This window comes from Gossypium arboreum, chromosome 11 (genome assembly GCF_025698485.1).
Source record: "Gossypium arboreum isolate Shixiya-1 chromosome 11, ASM2569848v2, whole genome shotgun sequence".
NCBI lineage: Eukaryota > Viridiplantae > Streptophyta > Magnoliopsida > Malvales > Malvaceae > Gossypium > Gossypium arboreum.
In genome coordinates, this window is record NC_069080.1 from 3,922,234 (window position 1) to 3,943,652 (window position 21,419).

Sequence of the window (21,419 nt, forward strand, 5' to 3'; positions counted from 1 at the left end):
TTTATATATCTTTGCCACGTTGCCCAAAAAAATGTAGTCCACGTCTCCATACATAACCGTCCATTCCAACATGAGTTAGTTGGATGAACTTGGTTGACGTGGCAATGTTATAGCCTCTATGGAACAGTGATGTTCGACAATGGTGTAATGGACTGAAACGTAATTTAATAATTTTTAATTTATTGGCAGCTTTAGTAATAACGTATCGCTTAAAAGTTAAAAAAAAAAACTTAAAAAGTAGAGAGGTTTAGGAGAAAGTATAGCCTGTGGGCATGCGGCTTTCACCTTTGTCCCTTTAGACAACCAGTCACAGCTCACTAAATCATTGCATAATAGGGCCAACGCCTCAATTAAAATGACCAAAGTCACTGCTTTATTCCCACTTTAATTGACTCCCCAATACCTTTGATTAATTAATATTTAAGTCCCTCCCTATGATATTAAGTTTGGTGGGTGGGTGTGGTTCTCTATAAAGATACCGCACAGCATATTTCTCCTTCTCAGCCAAATACCTCCTCCCTCTTCCTTCCTTTGAACACACACACACAAAAAAAAATGGGGAACTGCCAAGCTACTGATGCAGCCACTCTGGTTCTTCAACACCCGTGTGGGAAAGTCGAGAGGTTTTATTGGCCGATGAGTGCTCGTGAGGTTATGAAAACGAACCCCGGTCATTATGTTGCTCTGCTTATCTCTACCACCTTATATCATTCACATCGAAATAACAACGATAAAGCTCCACAAGGAACCAGCAGCAAGACCAACGTCAACCCTGTTCGTTTAACCAGGATTAAGCTTCTCCGCCCCACTGATACTCTTCTTCTTGGCCATGTTTACAGGCTCATCACCACTCAAGGTATCCATGTTTTTTTGTATTGGTAATAAAGGGTAATGTTTTTGTTTGAGATTGTGATCTGATTTTGAGTTGTTGGGGTTCTTAGAGGTTATGAAGGGATTGTACGCAAAGAAACATGCAAAGATGAAGAAAAGCCAACAAGAATCAGATCCAAATGAGAAAGATGGTCAGAGATCTGAGCCAGATAAGCAAAATAAGGTGAATTTCCTTAAAAACACCTATATTATATCTTATCTTTAATTTGGATCCCTGTTATATATGTTTAAAATATTGAAACTTCTGCAGGTGAGCAAACATGACAGACAGAGAGCAAGGTCAACAACATCAAGCAACACCGGTTCTAGATCAAAGACATGGCAGCCTTCATTACAAAGCATCTCTGAGGCAGCAAGCTAAAAGGATGATTGATATTTCGGCACATCAATGGCTGCATAAGAGACCCAAGCTTTTTTTTTTTTAACCTGTAAAAAACCAAATACAGTTTCTCTCTCACTTAGGATCGCAGGTATACGCTAGCAAATCATGGAAAAAAAAGCCCACTACTTTTTTCATGCTGCAGATCTGAGATATGCATAATTGTACATCTCCCAAAAAAAAAAAAAAAAAACCAGAGTTATGTAATCCAGTACTATTATGTAATCGAATGTTAGTAATTTTTTTCTCAATACAACTCTCAAAGTTTTTATATATCAGTACCATCAATGTACTGATTTTAAAATATATATATATATTAGTTGGTTACTTGCCTAAATAAAATTAATATATCCGTACAAATTTACTCTAAATATTAAATTAATCTATACACTTCAAACCTTGATGATGAGATGGAAAACTTAATTTTTTTTTTTTTTGGGGGGGGGGGGTGTAAGGTGTTTGTTCATTTGACATGATAGAAATCAGATATTTGTTTTATCTGATCTTAAAATAAATTAAATACAGAGATTATTTAGTAATTAAGGGGAAAAAAAAGAACTATAGTGTGAAGAAGGCAGTTCCAGGAAGGGAGAAAGCAAATGAATTGAGAGGGGAATATGAATAATAAGAAGGCAAAGGGAGTGAGAGGTAGGTATATATCAATAATAATTGTTGTTTTGTGCAAGTAGGCCACACATCATATCAATTCTCGTGTATACTATAAATAAATAAACCCACTATATATATATATATATATTTGAAAAACCAATAGGCTACTAAAATACAAAGGAATCGAGGTTGTAATAATTGCCTTGTTGGACCATAGCTTTTCCTCTGTTTTTTTTTTTTTTTTTAATTTTATTTTCTCTCTTATATGGTCCCTAAAGTCCATAACTAGTTAAAGGGTGAAATAGATTATTAAAAGTGCATATCCCAGGTGATAATGTCCCTCCTTTAATAGCTTAATAATTCCTAGTTTGAAATTTAAATTATGTAGATATTATTTTTATACCATAATTCATATTATTTTGATCATTAAAAATAAAGAAATAGCACATTAAAAGAAGAGGAATCTTTTTTCTAATTTTGATTTTATTGCCGCATAATCGATTCCTTTTGGCCTTTGATTAATAAGGTAATTATAAAACTCACTCAAAAGACAAACATTTGAGTGAGACAACTTCAAATGCGTCTGGACCTTCTGCGTAAAGCATGAAAAATACTAGTTTATTTCGGCTTATTTTCTGATTTTAAATTTTTCCATTTTTTCACAATGCTAAACGTTAAAAATTTCCTACTGCCTTTATTTGACAACTAATAATAAAATTAGGGTTAATAACCCTTTAGCCTACCCATAAGCTGAAGCTAAAAAAATTGCTTTAGGGACTGAAATAAATTATAATTTTTTTAAGGATTAAAGTGTATATTTTTCATTTTTCTAGGACAATGTCATTATCTGTCCATGTCCACACCCCTGCAATTAAATTAATTGCATCCCTCGAGTTCAAATAAATGAATGAAAATAAATTTTTTACTATTTGAGAGTTGACTTATATATTAAAAGACACTGTTATTTTTCATATTTGGATAAATTGCATTAATAGCCATTCAACTATTAGTGAATTTTTTTTTAGTCATCTAACTATGAAAAGTTACAAAATGATCACTCAACTATTCACTTTTATCTTTTTTAGTTATAAGCGGACTAATGTAAAAATTGAAACAACCGAAAATCTAAGATAGTTAGGTGACCAAAAAGATAAAATTGAATAATTAAGTGATCATTTTGTAACTTTTTATAGTTGGGTGATAAAAAAAATATAAATAGTTAAATTTACCCTTTCTAGAAAGTTTTTGAACTATATTTTCTCGTGATATTTTTTAAACCCTAAACTTTTTTTTTTTTTTACAAAAGAACAATAATGAAGCAACCTTTAATTAAGTTAATATTAATCACTTTCAAATTTATTTTCCAGTACATTTAAATTTTATTGTTGTCTATGTGATGATTCACAGAAAATACCAACACTTGCAAGTATTGAAAGTTGAAGCACACATAGAGGATGCCATTTTCTTTTCAGTGGGTGCAGTGTCAGTTTTTGCCATGTAATCAATTAAAGTAAATGCTTGTGCATGATACAAACTTTGTCTCCATTAGTATTAAATACGAAGAATTTGAACAAAAGAAAAATACAAAGAGATAAGATGGGCTGGATAGCACATATACTACTAAATTTTCACTGAGGTCGTTAGCTAGCTTTGGTGTACAGAGAGGGAGGTGTCATAAAATCCTGTCACAATATGACCCTAGTAATTAATGCATTGAGAATAACAGCTTTTAAAAGAGGGCCGGGGCAAGACCAACGCCAGTGCCAATGAGTGAATGAATGGTTCCTATTATTAGGCTGACTCACAGATATCCCTTTTCTTTAATGCAGAGACTTTTCGCATGTAATTCTAAAATTTTATGAATTTTAAATATAGAATTTAGGTGTTACTGTTACTGCAATTTTGTTGATGAGTGAAGAGGATATGATCACACGTTGACTGAGGGACTATTGTCTTTTCAACTTGCATTTTGCTTACACTGAAAGTATGAAGCAATGGATACCTAACCTACCAAATGATTCCTCAGTGCAGCTAAAAAGACTTTAAAAGTGTGTCAAAGAATCAGCTATTCTTTACCATAGATAAGACTTATCAGTAGTTGACTTCGGGGTATGGACAATCATCACATGTTTTTTTGATGTACATATATATATATTAACTATTAGAATCAAGAGCTATGATATATCATTCTCTCTTTCTTTTTCTTTTTTTCCTTAAGATATTTAAAATATGAATATTAGTAAATGTGTGCAATTGAGAAAAATGTGGAAAGAACTGCTTATAACACCAAAAGTCTTGGCATGCATTCAGAATTGGCCCCTTCATTTAAAGCGGATTAACGAGTCTCCAACTCTTATTCTTAGACCGTAGACTTGGGAGCATTTGATATTGAACAACAGCATTAGCCTAGCTGCTTTATTTGAAAATAATGAACCACATCGAGATGGGAAATTTGATGTAAAAATATCATAGGCATCTTTTGGTATCACTGAAATGTTATTGATAAAATAATCAAATTACCAATGCTGATACATAAGGACAATTTTTATTAATAAAAATAGATGTAAAATTTAATATAATAATCAATTTAATCTTTGATTCAATATATAATTTTTCTTTAAAAAAATACAAAGATTCAATACACAATTTTTTAATTAAAAACAAAATACAATTCCATCCACACTAACTTTAAACAAAACTAGCTTCTTTTTAATTCATTATAAGCATGAAACATATACCTCAATTTTCTGTTATTAAATTTTTTAAGAGTTCAAATTTTTATACCGACAATAACTCATCAACTGGTATTAAGTATTTTTTAACATACCTCATTAATACGATGAATGGCATAATTTCTCTTTGTAATACTTTGGGGAGTGACAATTATAAACTACCTATCGATTGCACCGAGATTTGTGGAGACATATATTAGACCATAGAGCAAAGCATCAAGTAGTTGGTACTTAACTGCTGAGTATCAACTATATTTTATATCTACATCTTCCACCAATTTCAATAAAATAAAATTAGAATAGAATACATTCACTTTCATGTTCACATACATAACAACGAATCCCTAATAAAATAAAATAATGATTCTTTTGGATGCAATTTGGTCACAACCACCAACATAATCCTGTAGAAATTTAAATTAAATGTAATCTCTATTAGGTACATAGATTATCTATGTTACCAGAATCGAAGCAAGGTACGGCAAGATTTAGAATGAACCCCAAACTGCCTGCCTCGGGTGAGACTTTGGTTAAAATTGGCCCACGCAATAAGCCAGCAAAACAAAACTAGTAGGTAACATGCATTCGCAACTTACATTCCAAACAGGTCAGCCAAAATGTAATATAGAATATACATATAAACGAGACTCAATGCCATTGACATAGCCCCCAAAGGGATTACGTACATGCAAACATACATATAAACGTGAAACTGAAAACCATAGACATACCTCCAACGGGACGGGATTACATACGTACAAACATACATACTCAAAAACAAATTGGCTCTCAGCACACTTTATTACCGTTATTTTTGGTAGAGCAGTAAATATTATTTGTATTTCCATGTTGAACTTCATTGCTTTGGAGGCTGGTACCAACCCCATTGTTCATCTGAGACATACTCTGTTACCTGTTTTACACTCAAGTAACTTTCAAGTCCCCTGCCACAATTTTTTTAAAAAGCCAAAAGTAAGTCGGTATTACAAATCCAATTAGTCATAAAAATAGCAAGAGGAAGAAGATATTAAATCCCTGAGTTTTGAGTGTTGACAAACAGGATATTCCAAGTAGTTGAGATAATAGTTATCTGAAAAGAATAGTTTAAGTTTGGGTAAATACCATTCCCCTAGTTCACGCCCAAAGCCACTCCATTTGGTGCCTCCGAATGGGGCTTGGCAGAAGCATGGCTGTGAACAATTGACCCACACAGCACCATTCTGCAGAAGCTGTATGAAAGAAGCAAAGGTATTTAATCTTACAGCATGCTTAGGTTGCATGCTTGGAAGATGCTTCAAGCATTGATCTTACCTTGCTTACACGATCACATCTTTCTCGATCCTTCGATACCACAGCACCTCCCAAACCATAACTAAGTAAATATTAGAAAGGAATTAGTTGAATTCTGTGATCAAAACAGTAAGCGGCTTTTCTAGTCTGGGGAGTGGAGGTCAGAATTGGTTAAAAGGATAGAGGAAGGACAAAATAAATTACTAAATCACACTCCATTCTCATTGTCGATATGGAAGGATCAACTCATTGGATTGTATATCTTAACTTACTGGGTATCATTTGCCAATTCAATGGCTTCTTCTTCGGTGGTAAATGTTTTGACACAAAGAACAGGTCCAAAAACTTCTTCTCTCCATATTTGCATGGAGGTTGTTACATCAGTGATGATGGTTGGTTCAACAAAGAATCCTTTCTTTAAATGCTGGCAAGCATTTGAATAAGAAATGGTGAAGGATTTTAAAAGGAGAATAATGCCAATAATTAAGAAGCAGACAATTATACCTTAGGACGATTCCCACCATACAAAATAGTTGCTCCCTCACTCTTAGCATTTGAAATGAAATTCATTACTTTCTCGTACTGCAGCAAATTAATCAAATATTAATTCGAAAATTTCTTTTCCAAATATGAAACCTTAGATATTACCAACAGTTGTATTTTGAGTTACATCAGTTAAAATAATTTTCATCCAACATAAATATATAGTTAAAATAATGAAATGATACCTGCCCTCTACTAACAATGGGGCCAAGCTTGCAACCTTCTTCCAAGGGATCTGAAATTTTAATGTTCTCACTCCATTTCACAAGCCTGTCCAAAAATTCTGCCGCAATACTTTCCTGTCAAACAAATAACAAGCTTTGCCTCGTCATGAATTGGAAATAGAAAAAATTATATATAACAAAACCACGAAGACATGCTACAGGTTTAGTTCAAGAACTCATGACAGCAGAATCTTAGTGTTCCCTTCTTGGATCTAAAGTGTGACTTTGACTTGAATCATAATAACAATAATTTTCATCCAACCACGTTCCCATACAAGAAGAGTTATGAAGTTATGAGGAAGGAGAAATAGAATAATTTCCATGACAACTCCTGTTTTAGGAGCTTATCAGAAAGGTAAAAATAACAATGAAACATGGAGCCACTAAAGAGATTTGTTCATACTTATTCACAGCTAGATAATGCACAAACTACCGCATCCACAAGAGGAAGGAAGGATGGAAGAGTCCATGAGGTTGGGATGGTTTCTGTTTTCTCTAGGCTGCCGATATCTTTGGAGTACTTCCATAACATAGTAATGCTTGTCCAATGGTGTTTGGAAATTTTTGAATTTATGCTTACGAGGGTTGGTTTCCTGGATTAGGTACTTGCTAAAGTGGACCCAAAAGTAATGCTTGGCTAACGTGCCTAGTCTAGCCAGTTTATCAGTTTATGAAAGGACTGGACTGGTTCCCCTCTTTGTTGTGGCAAGTGTGAACAAGGTAATATTAAAACAGTTTTTTCTTATGTATCATAACCTCAAGCCACATGTAATATGAAATTAAAAAAATATATATTATTAACTAAAAAGGACAAAATGGGTCCAGGACTTACATGCACAATGAGGCGTGATGTTGCACTGCAGATCTGGCCATTTGTATAAAAGCAACCGAATATGGTCCACTCAACAGCTATTACAAGCACAGGTGACTAAATTAGAAACTGAATAAAGAGACTATTTTTCTGCATTGACAGTTTCATATGAGTAAAATATGAACAATCAATTCTGATGAGATATACAGGCAACATGAAGGCTTAAAAGTGATTCACATGGCACTAACCCTTATCAATGTCAACATCCTCAAACACAACTATTGGACCTTTGCCACCAAGCTCCAAGGTAACAGGCTGCCGTAGAAATGACAAAGAAGATTTTACGCACAGGATCATAAAAAAGAACTCAGTGATCATATGCTAGAACTTCAACAAACCTTGACCCTTTGAGCAGCAGCTGTCATTATCTTAACCGCTGTGACTGTGCTTCCAGTAAATGAAATCTGTTAGCAACAAACTATCAGCAACTAGAATTGAAATAATTTCCAATCATCTAATGAAATTCAGTCTTGGAGAAAGGATCATTGGCAAAAATGATCAATATTGATTTAACCTTGTCAACATGGGGATGAGATGCCAAAGATGCACCAGCTTCAGGGCCTAGTCCGGGCAGAATGTTGAGGACACCAGCAGGAAGATCAACCTCCCTACACACTTCTCCCAGCTCCAAACAGGTTCTGAAGTGGAAAAGGGATAAAAAATGAAAGGACAACATTAATCTCAAATGCAAAATCAAGCCAAAATTTCTGTATATAATTTAAGACGAATGAGAAAGTAACATGAAAACTGAAGCAAGTAAATGGAGAGCGTACACAGATGCCAACTCAGAAGGCTTTAGTATTGCAGCACAACCAGCAGCCAAGGCTGGAGCAACTTTCCATGTAGCCATCAAAAGCGGGTAATTCCTTCAAAACAAAAGAAATTTCTTAGTTATTGAATACCAGGATAACCATTAAAAATGAGATGACAAAAATCATTGAACCGTTGAGCACCATGTCTGCCAAGGATAAAGATAACCGTCATAAAATATCAAATGCATGAGTCCACATAAATTTTATGCGCCAAACTATTGCAAGCCATTAAATGGCCTCAGATGATTAGGACCACAATCATCATAAATCATCTTAATAAAAACACTTAGGAAGGTATTGTGCTTAAAACATGCAGCCTCTGGCATCAATAATAAGTTTATAATTTAATATCAGGAGAAGCAATTAAGCGAATTTATTTACTAACTAGGTCCACTAATAAGAGACATAGAAGTTAAAGACCACCACATCCACTAACTCATTTATATAGCAAATGGAACTAGTCTTACAAAGATCAAAAAGCAAACCAAAGAAACCAGGTTAAGCAGATATCTCAACTAAGTATCGGGAAATGGAGAAGAGCAATACTCAAGGATTGTTCATCAGGAAAACAGATGTAGTGAGGCCAAGTAAGCAGCAAATTTATTAAGACAAAAAAAAAAAAAGAAAAAAAAGAAGTGAAAATAACAACCGCAACAGACTGGAAGTACCATGGGACAATCAACGCAACAACCCCAATGGGTTCCCTGATCACATAGCTCTTAAATGTCTTCATCGGAAGAGAGATAGGAGCCTTTTGCTTGGCATCCAAACCTTCAGCAAGGTCTGCATAGTACTCAAAGCATCCGATGACATCATCCTAAAACTCACAAAAAAAAAAAAAAGGTCAAAATCCAACAAAAAAAATAGTAACATAACATTTGCATACTCATTGCAGGCATACCATATCTGCTTCAGATTCACTAAGTGGTTTCCCACAATCAACTGTTTCAAGTTTCGCAAGTACTGGTTTTCTCTCCTTTATCTGCATTATTGAAAAAAAAAAACATTGAATATAGGTCATGACATTAAAAAGGTTGCAGTCATTTCCATCAACAAAGCATAACAATTGCAAAAGCTAATAAACATACAAGTATCATGGTTAAACGTAAACTCTGTTTGATATTCTGCTTAAAAGGACAACGCAAGTTCTTCATCAGTTGAACCAAGAATGGTTACATTTGAATCAATTACACCTGGCATATCTGAAGGCATTCTTTCAGTCCACTAAAGTAATGAATCTAATAAGAAGGAACTTTTAGTTAAAGAAAAGGAAACAGATTTCAGTCTGATCATAATCCCAATAGCATATTCATAAATTTCATGAAAGCAAACAGATTGTTTTGTAGGAAGGATAAGCCTGAGATATTAAAAGAAAATCGTAGGAAAAGGGTGCAATTTACAATTTTTGCTAAGTTACGCTGATATAGCTAGGCTCAAGTTCTCACATTAGGCTTTATTGCAGAAGTGATATTTCAAAATTGTGGACCATTATTCAGATAAAATCAGGCTCATTATTTCAATTATTTACACTAGTAAACAGTGGCAAGTAGTGAAGTAACACTTCATTTGAGAGCTCTTTTTCAAATAACCAGCTTTCCAAGGGAAAAAAAATCCCAATTTTTCATTAGTGATCACGACCATTATGATTGAATGATGTTACTTTTAAATTGTTTAACCATTCCAATTAAGTTATAATTCTTCTTGTTGCTATTGCTTTACATTCTATAGCAAAATTCCTCCAAAAATAGATAAAAAGCACTAACTAAAGGGCTAAAAAGTAAAAGTTGAAGAATTACCTAAGAGTTCACCACTTAAAAACCATGGATTTTATCTCATATTTTAGAAGATTGTGATTAATTGTACAACGGTAACTGTTAGCGATATGATCTCTGGTAGCGAACAGCATAGCTAAATAACAATTCATCAAGTTCTTCCAAAAATAAATAAATAAAAGCAAAAGCATATATAACAAAGGTTAACATAACACTCGGTAGCTGACTTTGACTTCAATGTTTAATTTGGTACAGTTTTTTTTCCAATTTGATACCTAAATTTGGCTCCAATGTTCAATTTGGCACTCAGACCAAATAACATCAAGTGATCCAATGAATATTTATATATGTTCTTTAGTAATAATAAAAAAATTGTTAATGTTCATATATGTGCTTTAGTAAAAAAAGCATGGTTAATTTTGAAAAAAAAGAACCTCATGTACCAGATCGGAGCCAAATTCAGGTGCTTAATTGGAAAAAGAAAAAACTCAACTCAGGTATCAATTTGAATACTGAGGCCAAACTCAGGTACCAAAATGAAATTAAAAACCAGTATTAAATTAAACATTGAAACCAAAATCAAGTAGTATATTAACTATAATAACAACTAAGAAAGCAAAGGAAGACTTAAAATAGCAATTACCTTAGCAGCAATGGCACGCAAATACTTAGCACGGACAGCACCCGAAGCAAAGGCCCAATCTTTACCTTTGTTCCGAGTAAGTGCGCTCCGAGCAGCCTGCACCGCAACATCCACATCTTCAGCAGTCGCCGCCGGAATATCACCTGAAGAAGAAGAAGAATAAGAATTAAGAAGAAAACCACAATTTTTATAAATACTAAAGGAAAAGTAACAGGAAAATGAAAAAGAAACCGATGATTTCTTCAGTAGTAGGGTTAATAATAGGGATGCGTTTCTTGAGCAAAGGCTCAGCCCAATCGCCGTTGATGAACAGTTGCCGACTGGGGATCGGAATTGCCATTTCTGCTCCAGTATTGTGAAGTGAAGTAGAGTGGCTTGATAATTTGATAACTGATACAGGCCAATTAATAATGGTGCTGCCGATGCCATTACTCGAAAAGTTCCAGCTGAAAGCGACTTTTTCTTTTTTTGTGGGTTTGCTTTTTTGCGTTTCTGTGGCGAACCTCTCTGCTTCTACTGTGTCTGTATTGTCTTTTTGCCTTCACAAATCATAATGCTTACAAAAATATTTTTGTCGAGAAATAGATATCTGTCCATCTGGTGGTTACTGATGCTGTCACGTGTCCTATGAATGCGATCATTACATGTTGCTGAAAAAGAAAAATCGATTTGGTTCAATAATTTTTTTTTAAAATATATTTTATTAGTTTCAATCATTTCTAATTACACTTATTATTATTAAAATATTGTTTTATTTCCTATCCTTTACTATTCAAACAGTGCATTTATTTTAATTTATCATAATTTTGTAATCATTTCTGAAATTTGAAATGTTTGACTAATTAGGTAACATTGTTAAACTTTTATTAAATCACTCTTAAAAATCAATAATTTAATTATTTATACGTAAAGTATTAATAAAATTAATAATATAATAATTTGTGTACAATAAATTAATAAAAACAATTATTTAAGTCTATGTGTTTATCAATAACTTATCTAATAAAATAAAGATAATCATATTTTTTTAAAAATAAAGTTAAAATAGTAATGTTTCAATTTTATAAAGTTGAATAACAAAATTAAGATTTTACGAATTCTCTTCATTCGTCACGTTTAGATACATTCAAAACTCACAGGTAACTTTTATTGTTTAAATGTTAAATAAAATAACAAAAGTTTACTAGAATTCTAATAAAAATTCTATATATTAAAAGGGAAAGTAAAGAGCAAAAAAATTATTTAGTATTTTTAATTTTTAAAAATTATAAATTAATACAATAATAAAATTATACTTTAATTTTTATTTATTTTAACATCTAAAATGATTTTCTAATTTCGCTCTTGGTCACATCTATTTCTAAAATTAATTAGAAAAAAACATATATTAGGTTTCGTTTGTGTTTATAGGTCGGACATAGGCTTGATAGTAACATTCTTTATACTTATTCAAGCTTGACTCGAATATGAGTTTAAAATTTTGCTCGAACTTGCTCATATTTATAAATAAATAACTCAAGCTCATATTGTTTTAAAAATTAAATATATATTTATGTTATTTTTAATTTAATATTTAATAATTTTATATATTTTTATTTATTAAAATTTTATATATAATCATCTTAACATTTTTAATCTATATTTTAAATTTAATTTTATGTTTTGTAATTACATGATCTATAAAAATAACATAATATCAAACATTATAAATTTTAAAAAGAATTAGGTCAAACTCAGAATCTTAAATGTTGAACTTTAAATTTAATTTATATTTTAAATAAATTTAAAATTTTTATTAAACTTAACAATAATATCATTTAAGTTATTTTTTATGACTTTTAATCATTAAATACACTTTTATTTTATTTTAATGGATACTATTATATTAGCTAAATGTTTTTCTAGTTCTACTTTTCTCTCTCCCAATCTTTATCATCTTTCATCTTTGCACGTGTCATCTCTATACGGGTTTTGCTCTCCCACCATTGAATTTATCGAGCTCCCGCAATGTATTGTGGAGCCCAGTTTTGTTGTTTTCAAAGTGGCTTTTTCCTTTAAACAAGACAATCCTAATTTCTTACGTAGTTAGATTAATTCCGTTTCCCGTTTTAGATCAAAAGAGAGGGCCTATTTGAATTAGTTACCCACTGCTTGCAGCCCAAGTCTGATATATATCCTCCACCAAATTCTAAATGAAGCCGAAATTCTGTCGATTCGATTTGCATTCCAATTAATTTTATTTTTATTTAATTAATAATTAAACATACTTAATTCACATATTAAAACATCATAAATTGATAATTTAGTACGAATTAGATTGATGTTATTTAATTTGGTTTCAGTTAGATCCTTTAAAAAATTATTATTATTATTAAATTTTACTTTAAATAAAGTTCTGTTAATCGAAAACTTCAAATAATAAAAATAAAAATATTACAAAAAATCTAATTACAAGAACATTGATCAAAGAATATAAAACAATATCCTTTTTATACATATATGTCAAAATTAATTAAAGCATAATAACTTATTTGGTCCTCTAACTTTATAAAAAATATTTTAACCTTTTATTTAATTTTTTATCTTTTTTAACTCTTAAACTTACAATTTTGCCAAATCACTTCAAAATGAAGAAAATTTGTTATTATACTGATTTTTCAACTGTTACATTACCCTCTCATTAATACAATTAATGAAATGGACAAAAAATAATAATTTCAATTAGTTAAATAACTAAATTAAAAAAATCATAATTGAGTATCAGTTTAAAAGAATTCATAATTAAATGACAAAAAAAAAACTCATAATTAAGTGATCTATGGTGTAATTTAACCTTATAAACAAATTAAGTCCACCTCAAATGAGTAGCAAGAAGCTAATTTCAAATAATTTTGAATCATGACTCAGCCCAACAGACAACATATCATGTACGTTGGTTTGTTGGGCTCATCAAATTGACAAGACTATGTCTATTAGGATGGGATTCAGAATGTACTTTTTGTTTTTGGTAAACAAATAAGTAGTAAAACTTATAAAAAAAAATCATTTAGGCATTAAAAACAATGCCAAATAAGTATTCATGTTACAAAGATGGTTGGTTTTTGGTTACTTTCGTTAAAATTGTAAATGAGAACTTTACTTGATATTTTAATTAATTTTTTTTATTTTTCACCTTGAATACTAATATTCATTTCATTGTTTTGCAGTCAAATGATTTATTTTCATTTAGTCAATAAAAAATCTTAAACTCTAACATTTAGGGAACATCTTGAATGTTGAATGTTTTGCAACAATGAAAATTAGAAATCAAAAAAGGGAAACACATGGAGATTCCTTTAGCTCTATCTTTCTAACAAGGCTATAGAGTGGAATGTTGGAATGATAAGGGTTTTGACTTGTGGCTTAGGTTTGGGGGCAAGGGGAGCCATCACTATGATAGGCATGTGAAGGCATCGGCATCACTAGGCCCCCGTTTAAGCCTTCTCGACAAAACTTTTGTAACACCCCTTACCCATACCTGAGACCGGGACAAGGTACGAGGCATTATCGTACATAAACAGAGCATTTCCAGAAAATACGGATCATGAAATTTTGTTCTAAATTAAAACCGATCAAACAAGATCATATTATCTTTATTATGAACTTACGAGGTCCCAAACAAACATTAAAAGCAATCCGGAACTAAGCCGAGAACTTAAGAAAATTCTAAGAAAAATTTCTAGGTTTAAGCCTCACACGCCCGTGTGAAGGTAATGCACACGCCCATGTGCTTTGGGACACTCTCGTGTCCCATACTCGTGTGGAATTTGTAGAATTTATTTTTTATTTTGAACCTACAGGGGTTTTCACACGGCCGAGCACATGCCCGTGTCTCTGGCCTGTGTCCCTCACACAGCCTAGACACGCCCGTGTCCAAAAACTTGGACATTCTGTTTATGACGTCAGCGTTCATTTAGGGGCACATGGCCAAGGCACACGCCCGTGTGCTAGGCCGTGTCCTCCACATGGTTGAAACACACGGTCGTGTCTTTACCTGTGTGTTTACTACCATGCATACTGACTTAGAAATTTTAGGTGCAGAGGACACACGTCCATTCAACACGCCTATGGGGTAGACCGTGTGTGACAAACGGTCTAGACACACGTCCGTGTGTCTACCCGTGTGGACCATTTAAAGGCTATTTTCCAAGCCAATAGTCACCCACAATCACTCATACATTCAAACATACTTTATAACATGCAACATGACATATTCGAGCACTCAAATATTCAACACCATGGCACTCTTACATCTTCATAAAGTCATCTTATTTCAAGTTCATTTGTTACACTATTTAAAGGCATTCCGCACCAATTTCATGCATTATTAAACTTATTATCATGACTTCAACTTGTGCATTCATACTTATAGTCATTTTAAGCCATTAGGTCTTTCCTTATCCTTTAACACCCAATTCATAATCATACATTCATCGATCAACAACATATCACATTATTATCCTGCACTCACCAAACAATAACATATCCTACCATCAAAACACTAGCACATGCATGCATGGGTAATTAGATTACAACCCAAATGATCAAATATGAGCCATATCACATGGCCATTACAAAATGAATCATCATTATCATAGGCCTTCATAATTTGGCCAAATAGCATGACACATATCACAAAATGACTAAGTTTCCTATACATGTCATACTCAAAGTAATAATTTCACTATACCCAATAGTCTTTTGATAGCGTGATCGAATACTCTGACAGCTTCCGATCCCAGAGCTAGCTTGGCGAAACTACAAGGGATGGAAAAGAGAGGGGAGTAAGTATTAAAGCTTAGTAAGTCCACATACAAACAATATGAAATGGTAGTAAAGAATTAACATGTAGAAACATAGCAACATATACATGAAGATTATTCATCATTCAAACATTTCTACTTACTCATCATACGCACATATATACTTGTTCATCGTAAATCGATCTTTATTAAGGCATTACTCATAAGTTTAGCATACATACATGTACTCATCGTAAAGTATCCATAACCATACCTCTTTCATATGTCTTCCTCGGAACTCTCATTTCATTCATTACATTACCCGTTGAACACTCAGAATATTATTATACACGTAAACCTTGCACATAAGTGCCACATATATAACGTAGCCGAAGCTACCACATAACATGTAACACATTCATAATGAACTCGGACCTCTCAACGAGCTTGGATGTTACATGAATCGCATCCATTATGAACTCGAACCTCTCAACGAGCTCGGATGCTCGCATCCATAATGAACTTGGACCTCGTAAGTCCATAATAAGGATAATATGATCTTGTTTGATCGATTTTAATTTGGAATGAAATTTTATGATCCGTATTTTTCGGAAATGCCCTGTTTATGTACGGTAATATCTTGTTCTTTGTTCCAATCTCGGGTATGGGTAAAGGGTGTTACAACTTTTGCAAGATTTTTTACACCATATTTTTAACATTGGCGAGATTATGATGAAATCCCAACTTAATATCTCTAATCAAGGCTTTAGGGGGTATTTTATTAGGTTAGATTTGCAACTAAAGATTACCCAAAAGCTACAAATTGTTTGGTTAAAGCCGATGGTATTTTAGTGTAAAATGAAAATAAATAATTTGAATGCAATATAATGAGGTGGATATTAATATCTAAGGTGGAAATTTTTAAAAAAAATTAGTTGGAATGTTATGTAAGATTCTCATTTTTAATTTTAACAGAAGTGGCTAAAATGAACAAATTTTGTAACGTGAGTGTCCATTTCACACTTTTTTTTAGGTGCCTAAAATTAATTTTATTTTAAAAATTAAGTAACTATCTATATAGTTTATTTTTTTTTTCAATTGGAGTATATTAAATATTTTTTATTTGAGGTAAATTAAATTATTGGTTTAATGATAGAAGATTTTTGTTGATTTGAATTTTTTGTTAACATCAAATCAGGATTTCAACAACTCAATCCTCTTTTCTCTTGTAAAACAACAATTTAAATTGTGTTATTTTATTGAATGAGCAACGAAAGAAATAAAAAAAGCCACAAAAAACAATACACATAATGTGTTTGAGTAAATGTTCTCAAATGTATTCTTTAACTTAATAATAAAGTGATTACAAATAAAAGGACTTTATTTATAGTTGAGCTCTCCTAGATCTAACGATACAAATTAAGTTACGTTGATGGTTGCGATTAATGTCTATCTATAAAATAAGAGTGTTAAGGGATTTAAATTCTATACAATCTTATCCATTAGGAATTACAATATTCATCATCATAACTTTAATTTTACTAGAGTGTTCCACTAAGCTACCAAGGTTTCAAGTAAATGGGTTTCTCTATATATTTTATGAATTGGGCCAATTTAAATGATTCAAAAGAGTCTCATTTAATCAGTTGACCTCTATCAGACATTCTGTGTGCCTTTGTCACGGGCTTTTATTCATGGCACGAGACATAACAAGGTAGACAATATCATACTTGTGGATGTATTGTTTTTATCTCAGTACTAGTGTCATGGGTTGCGAAAGGAGACTTGCAACCATGACGGACTTGTGCGATTTATCACTTTTGAGGGAGGTCATTCGGCCCATTCAGACTGGTCCAGTGCTTGGAGAGATTGAAAGCCCATCTCCGGAGCTTGGCAAATATGGAAAGTAATCTTCAAAGATATGCTTGGCAAATATGGCAGGAGATCTTCAAAGATATGCGATCTTAGACTTTAATGTAATCTTTAAAAGATACGATTCTGTAATCTTAGAGATTTGATATTTTGATGGCTTTAGATCTTAGCCATTGATGTATTTTGATCTGTACCGTTGATGTGGGGAAGGCTCAACTATAAATAGAGGCCTTTCCCCTTCATTGTATTCATTCAGTGATTAATAGAATTTTGAGAGTATTCACTCAAACTTTTCTCTCAAGTGTTCTTATTTTTCTATGGCTTTTGTTCATCTTTTGAGATCGTTCTTACTTCGTTCTTCTGCTGTTCTTCGTGCGTTCTTGAGAGGAGTTCCATTGAATCTTCATTGTTGCGAGACAGGCTGACTTAGGCGTTCTTGAGCGAATGATCCTTAATTGTTGCGAGATAGGCTGACTTAGGCATTTTTGAGCGAAAGAATGCTTGAGGCCGCACGGATTGCTTGGGAAAACTCTAAGTCCGTGACAATTGGTATCAGAGCCAGGTTCGAAGACACTGTTGAACGATGTCAAAAGAAGCTGCTGAGAATGTTGATGGAATGGAGACTCGTGGGAGGGCTAGGAAGGCTAGTCGTTCGAGGGACATACTGTCGGCTTTGGAAGATCGAGTTGTCACTCTTGAAGAATCCGTGGGGGATGTCAAGGAGAGGGTTGATGATATCGATGATAAAGTCAATGATGGGTTGCAATCTATGCAAGAGCAACTCAAAGAGTATGTGTTGGATAACATTGAGAAGATGACGAGTAGAGATGATGCCATCGAGACTATGATGGTTGGTAAGACTGATGCTATGGAGGCTACGTTGACGACCTTGAAAGAGGAGATTGCGGAGCTCAAGGGTGAACTCACAATCTATAAGGCTGCTTTAGGCAATGGAGGGTTGGCTGCTGTCACACCCAAGCCCAGCGTGGATGTTCCCAAGCCAAAGGAGTTTAAGGGAACAAGGTCCGCAAGAAAAGTGGACAATTTCCTGTGGGGAGTTGAGCAATACTTCCGTGCCAAGGGCATTGCTGATGATGCCACTAAGGTAATTACTGCTGCTATGTATCTTACTGACATTGCCTTATTGTGGTGGCATCGTAGGTCCACCGATGTGAGACGTGGTGGGACAGAAATTAGAACTTGGAAGGAGTTTCAATACGAGTTCAAAGCGCAGTTTTACCCTGAGTATGCCGAGGATGAAGCTCAGGCAAAGTTGCGTCGGCTTTCGTAATAAGGCACTGTGAGGGAGTATGTGCAGGAGTTTAGCGAACTCATGCTTCAAATTTCTGATATGGGTGAGAAAGAGGCATTCTTTTCCTTCATGGATGGGTTGAAACCATGGGCGAAGCAAGAGTTGCAACGCCGAGGAGTCCAAAAACTTACCAAGGCCATGTCTGTAGCAGAATCGTTGGCTGAATTTGGCGGGAAGAAAGACAGGCCTGAGTCTTTCAAGCCCAAGTCCCAGCCAAAGGGAATTAGTGGGGGAGACAAAGAAAGACCCCATAGAAATGACAACGGCAAAAAGCCATGGGACAAAAGGAAGAGTGGGCCTATAAGGTGCTTTCATTGTGATGGACCACACATGATTAAGGATTGTCCAAAGAAGGCGGCACTCTCCGCTGTGGAAGCGAAAACAGATTCAGATGTGGAGGATAACAATCTTGGTTCAATACTAGGGGGTGTTGAAGACAAGATGAGTCATGGGCTGATGTTTGCGGACATCATGGTGGTGGCAAAAGTTGAATGCACTTGTCGACACAAAAGGCGTCGATTTATTTATGTCCGAAGGGGCTGCGCATAAACTTGGTCTCAAGATTGAAAATGATCCGGGTCGAATTAAGACGGTGAATTCGGAAAGTGTTCCAATTAAGGGGGTCGCAAAGGGAGTAAAACTCCAATTTGGCGATTGGACCGGTACGGCATCCATCAAGGTAATACCACTTGATGACTATGATTTTGTAGTTGGATTGAGCTTTCTTGATCAGGTTAATGCGACGATTTGTCCTTCCGGTAATTTCATGATGATTTCGGATTCGAACCATCAATGTATGGTGAGATTGACAAGAAAGGGGAGCCTCGAAGGGAAAACATTGTCCGCAATCCAATTTGCTAAGGGAGTACGTAGAGATGAAGTCTCCTACTTAGCCACTTTGAAGCTTGAGGAAACCGGTAAGATCGTGGGTGAGTTCCCTAAGGAAGTGGGCCAAGTATTACAATCCTTTCGAGATGTGATGCCTGCAAAGTTGCCAAAGAATTTGCCACCTAAGAGGGAGGTGGATCATAGGATCGAATTGGTGTCCAACATGGTGCCGCCAGCTAGGGCACCATATCGTATGTCCCCACCGGAATTGGAGGAATTACGGAAACAGTTAAAGGAGCTTTTAGATGCGGGATTCATTAGGCCATCTAAATCTCCGTATGGTGCACCGATCTTATTTCAATGAAACATGATGGGTCATTACGGATGTGTATTGATTATCGGGCCCTAAACAAGATCACCGTGAGGAATAGGTACCCTATTCCCCTCATTGCAGACTTGTTTGATCAGCTTGGTAGTGCGAGATGGTTTACCAAGTTGGACTTGAGATCGGGGTACCATCAAGTTCGGATAGCCGAAGGAGATGAGCAAAAGACAGCTTGTGTGACGCGGTATGGCTCGTATGAGTTTTTGGTGATGCCATTCAGACTCACGAATGCCCTAGCTACATTCTGCACCTTGATGAATAAGGTACTTCAACCTTTCCTTGATCGTTTCGTGGTTGTTTACCTTGACGATATTGTGGTGTACAGTAAAACACTCAATGAACATGTGGAACATTTGAGGGAGGTGTTCCAAACTTTGAGGGAAAATGAGTTATTCGTCAAAGAGGAGAAATGCACCTTTGCTCAACGAGATGTGCCATTTCTAGGCCACATTGTGGGAGGTGGCAAGATCCGGATGGATGAAAGCAAGGTTCGGGCCATTGCCAAATGGGAGGCTCCAACCAAGGTGACAGAGTTGAGATCTTTCCTGGGGTTGGCAAACTACTATAGACGCTTTATCGAAGGCTATTCTAAAATTACCGCACCCTTAACGGACATGTTAAAAAAAGGTAAGGTATGGGATTGGAACCCACAGTGTGAGAGGGCCTTCAATCAATTGAAGCAAGTAATGACAAGTGAGCCTGTACTTGCATTACCGGATTACTCGAAGCCTTATGAAATGCGCATGATCGTCAGATTATGCCATTGGGGGAGTTCTGATGCAAGAGGGTCATCCCATTGCTTTCGAAAGTCGAAAGCTTAATGAGACAGAGCGGAGATATACGGTCCAAGAGAAGGAAATGACCGTTGTGGTGCATTGCTTGCGCACATGGAGGCATTACTTACTGGGTTCCAGGTTTGTGGTCCTTACTGATAATGTTGCCAACAGTTATTTTCTAACCCAGAAAAAGTTGTCTCCGAAACAGGCTCGTTGGCAGATTTTTCTAGCGGAGTTTGATTTCACAATGGAATACAAGCCAGGAAGTGCCAACATGGTGGCTGATACACTTAGCCGGAAGATGGAATTCGCGGCCATCAGTCAACCTGACGGGTCCCTATTGGAACGCATTCAAGAAGGGTTGTCCCATGACCCCACAGCCAAAAGCTTGGTTGAGCTGGCCAATGAGGGGAAAACGAGGAGATTTTGGCTTGATGGGGAATTACTATACACCCATGGGCACAGCCTCTATGTGCCTCATTATGGGAAGTTGCGCAAGGAAGTAATAAAAGAATGCCATGATTCACGATGGGCGGGCCATCCGGGAATGCACCGTACCTTGGCCCTTCTGGAGGATCGATACTATTGGCCTCACATGGGTGAAGATGTGGAGACCTATGTGAAGACTTGTCTAGTATGCCAACAAGATAAGGTTGAGTTAAAGAGTCCCGCCGGCTTGCTACAACCCTTGCCCATTCC

At 34.8% G+C, this 21,419-nt stretch overlaps 2 protein-coding genes across 3 annotated transcripts; one reads left to right on the forward strand and one right to left on the reverse strand.

The window, feature by feature from the left end:
* Positions 1–419: 419 nt before the first annotated feature.
* Positions 420–1,526, forward strand: LOC108478205 (uncharacterized). The gene is made up of 3 exons (XM_017780639.2): positions 420–856; positions 942–1,054; positions 1,142–1,526. Exons 1-3 carry the CDS (start codon positions 556–558, stop codon positions 1,250–1,252), a joined length of 525 nt encoding a protein of 174 aa, XP_017636128.1. The 5' UTR covers positions 420–555; the 3' UTR covers positions 1,253–1,526.
* A 3,610-nt stretch (positions 1,527–5,136) lies between these two features.
* On the reverse strand, positions 5,137–11,317 carry LOC108477620 (aminoaldehyde dehydrogenase 2, peroxisomal-like). 2 transcript variants are annotated; one of them, XM_053021379.1, is made up of 15 exons: positions 10,998–11,317; positions 10,767–10,909; positions 9,253–9,333; positions 9,020–9,168; positions 8,313–8,405; positions 8,054–8,177; positions 7,878–7,943; positions 7,728–7,794; positions 7,501–7,577; positions 6,630–6,743; positions 6,406–6,483; positions 6,174–6,325; positions 5,923–5,983; positions 5,734–5,840; positions 5,137–5,555 (listed from the first exon to the last, which is right to left on the reverse strand). In XM_053021379.1, the coding sequence occupies exons 1-15, from the start codon at positions 11,104–11,106 to the stop codon at positions 5,468–5,470; spliced, it is 1,509 nt and encodes a 502-aa protein (XP_052877339.1). In that variant the 5' UTR covers positions 11,107–11,317; the 3' UTR covers positions 5,137–5,467. The 2 variants fall into 2 exon arrangements, with proteins under 2 accessions (XP_052877339.1, XP_052877340.1); XM_053021380.1 differs by lacking the exon at positions 10,998–11,317 and adding an exon at positions 9,440–9,553 and having other exon boundaries at positions 10,767–10,889.
* Positions 11,318–21,419: the final 10,102 nt, after the last annotated feature.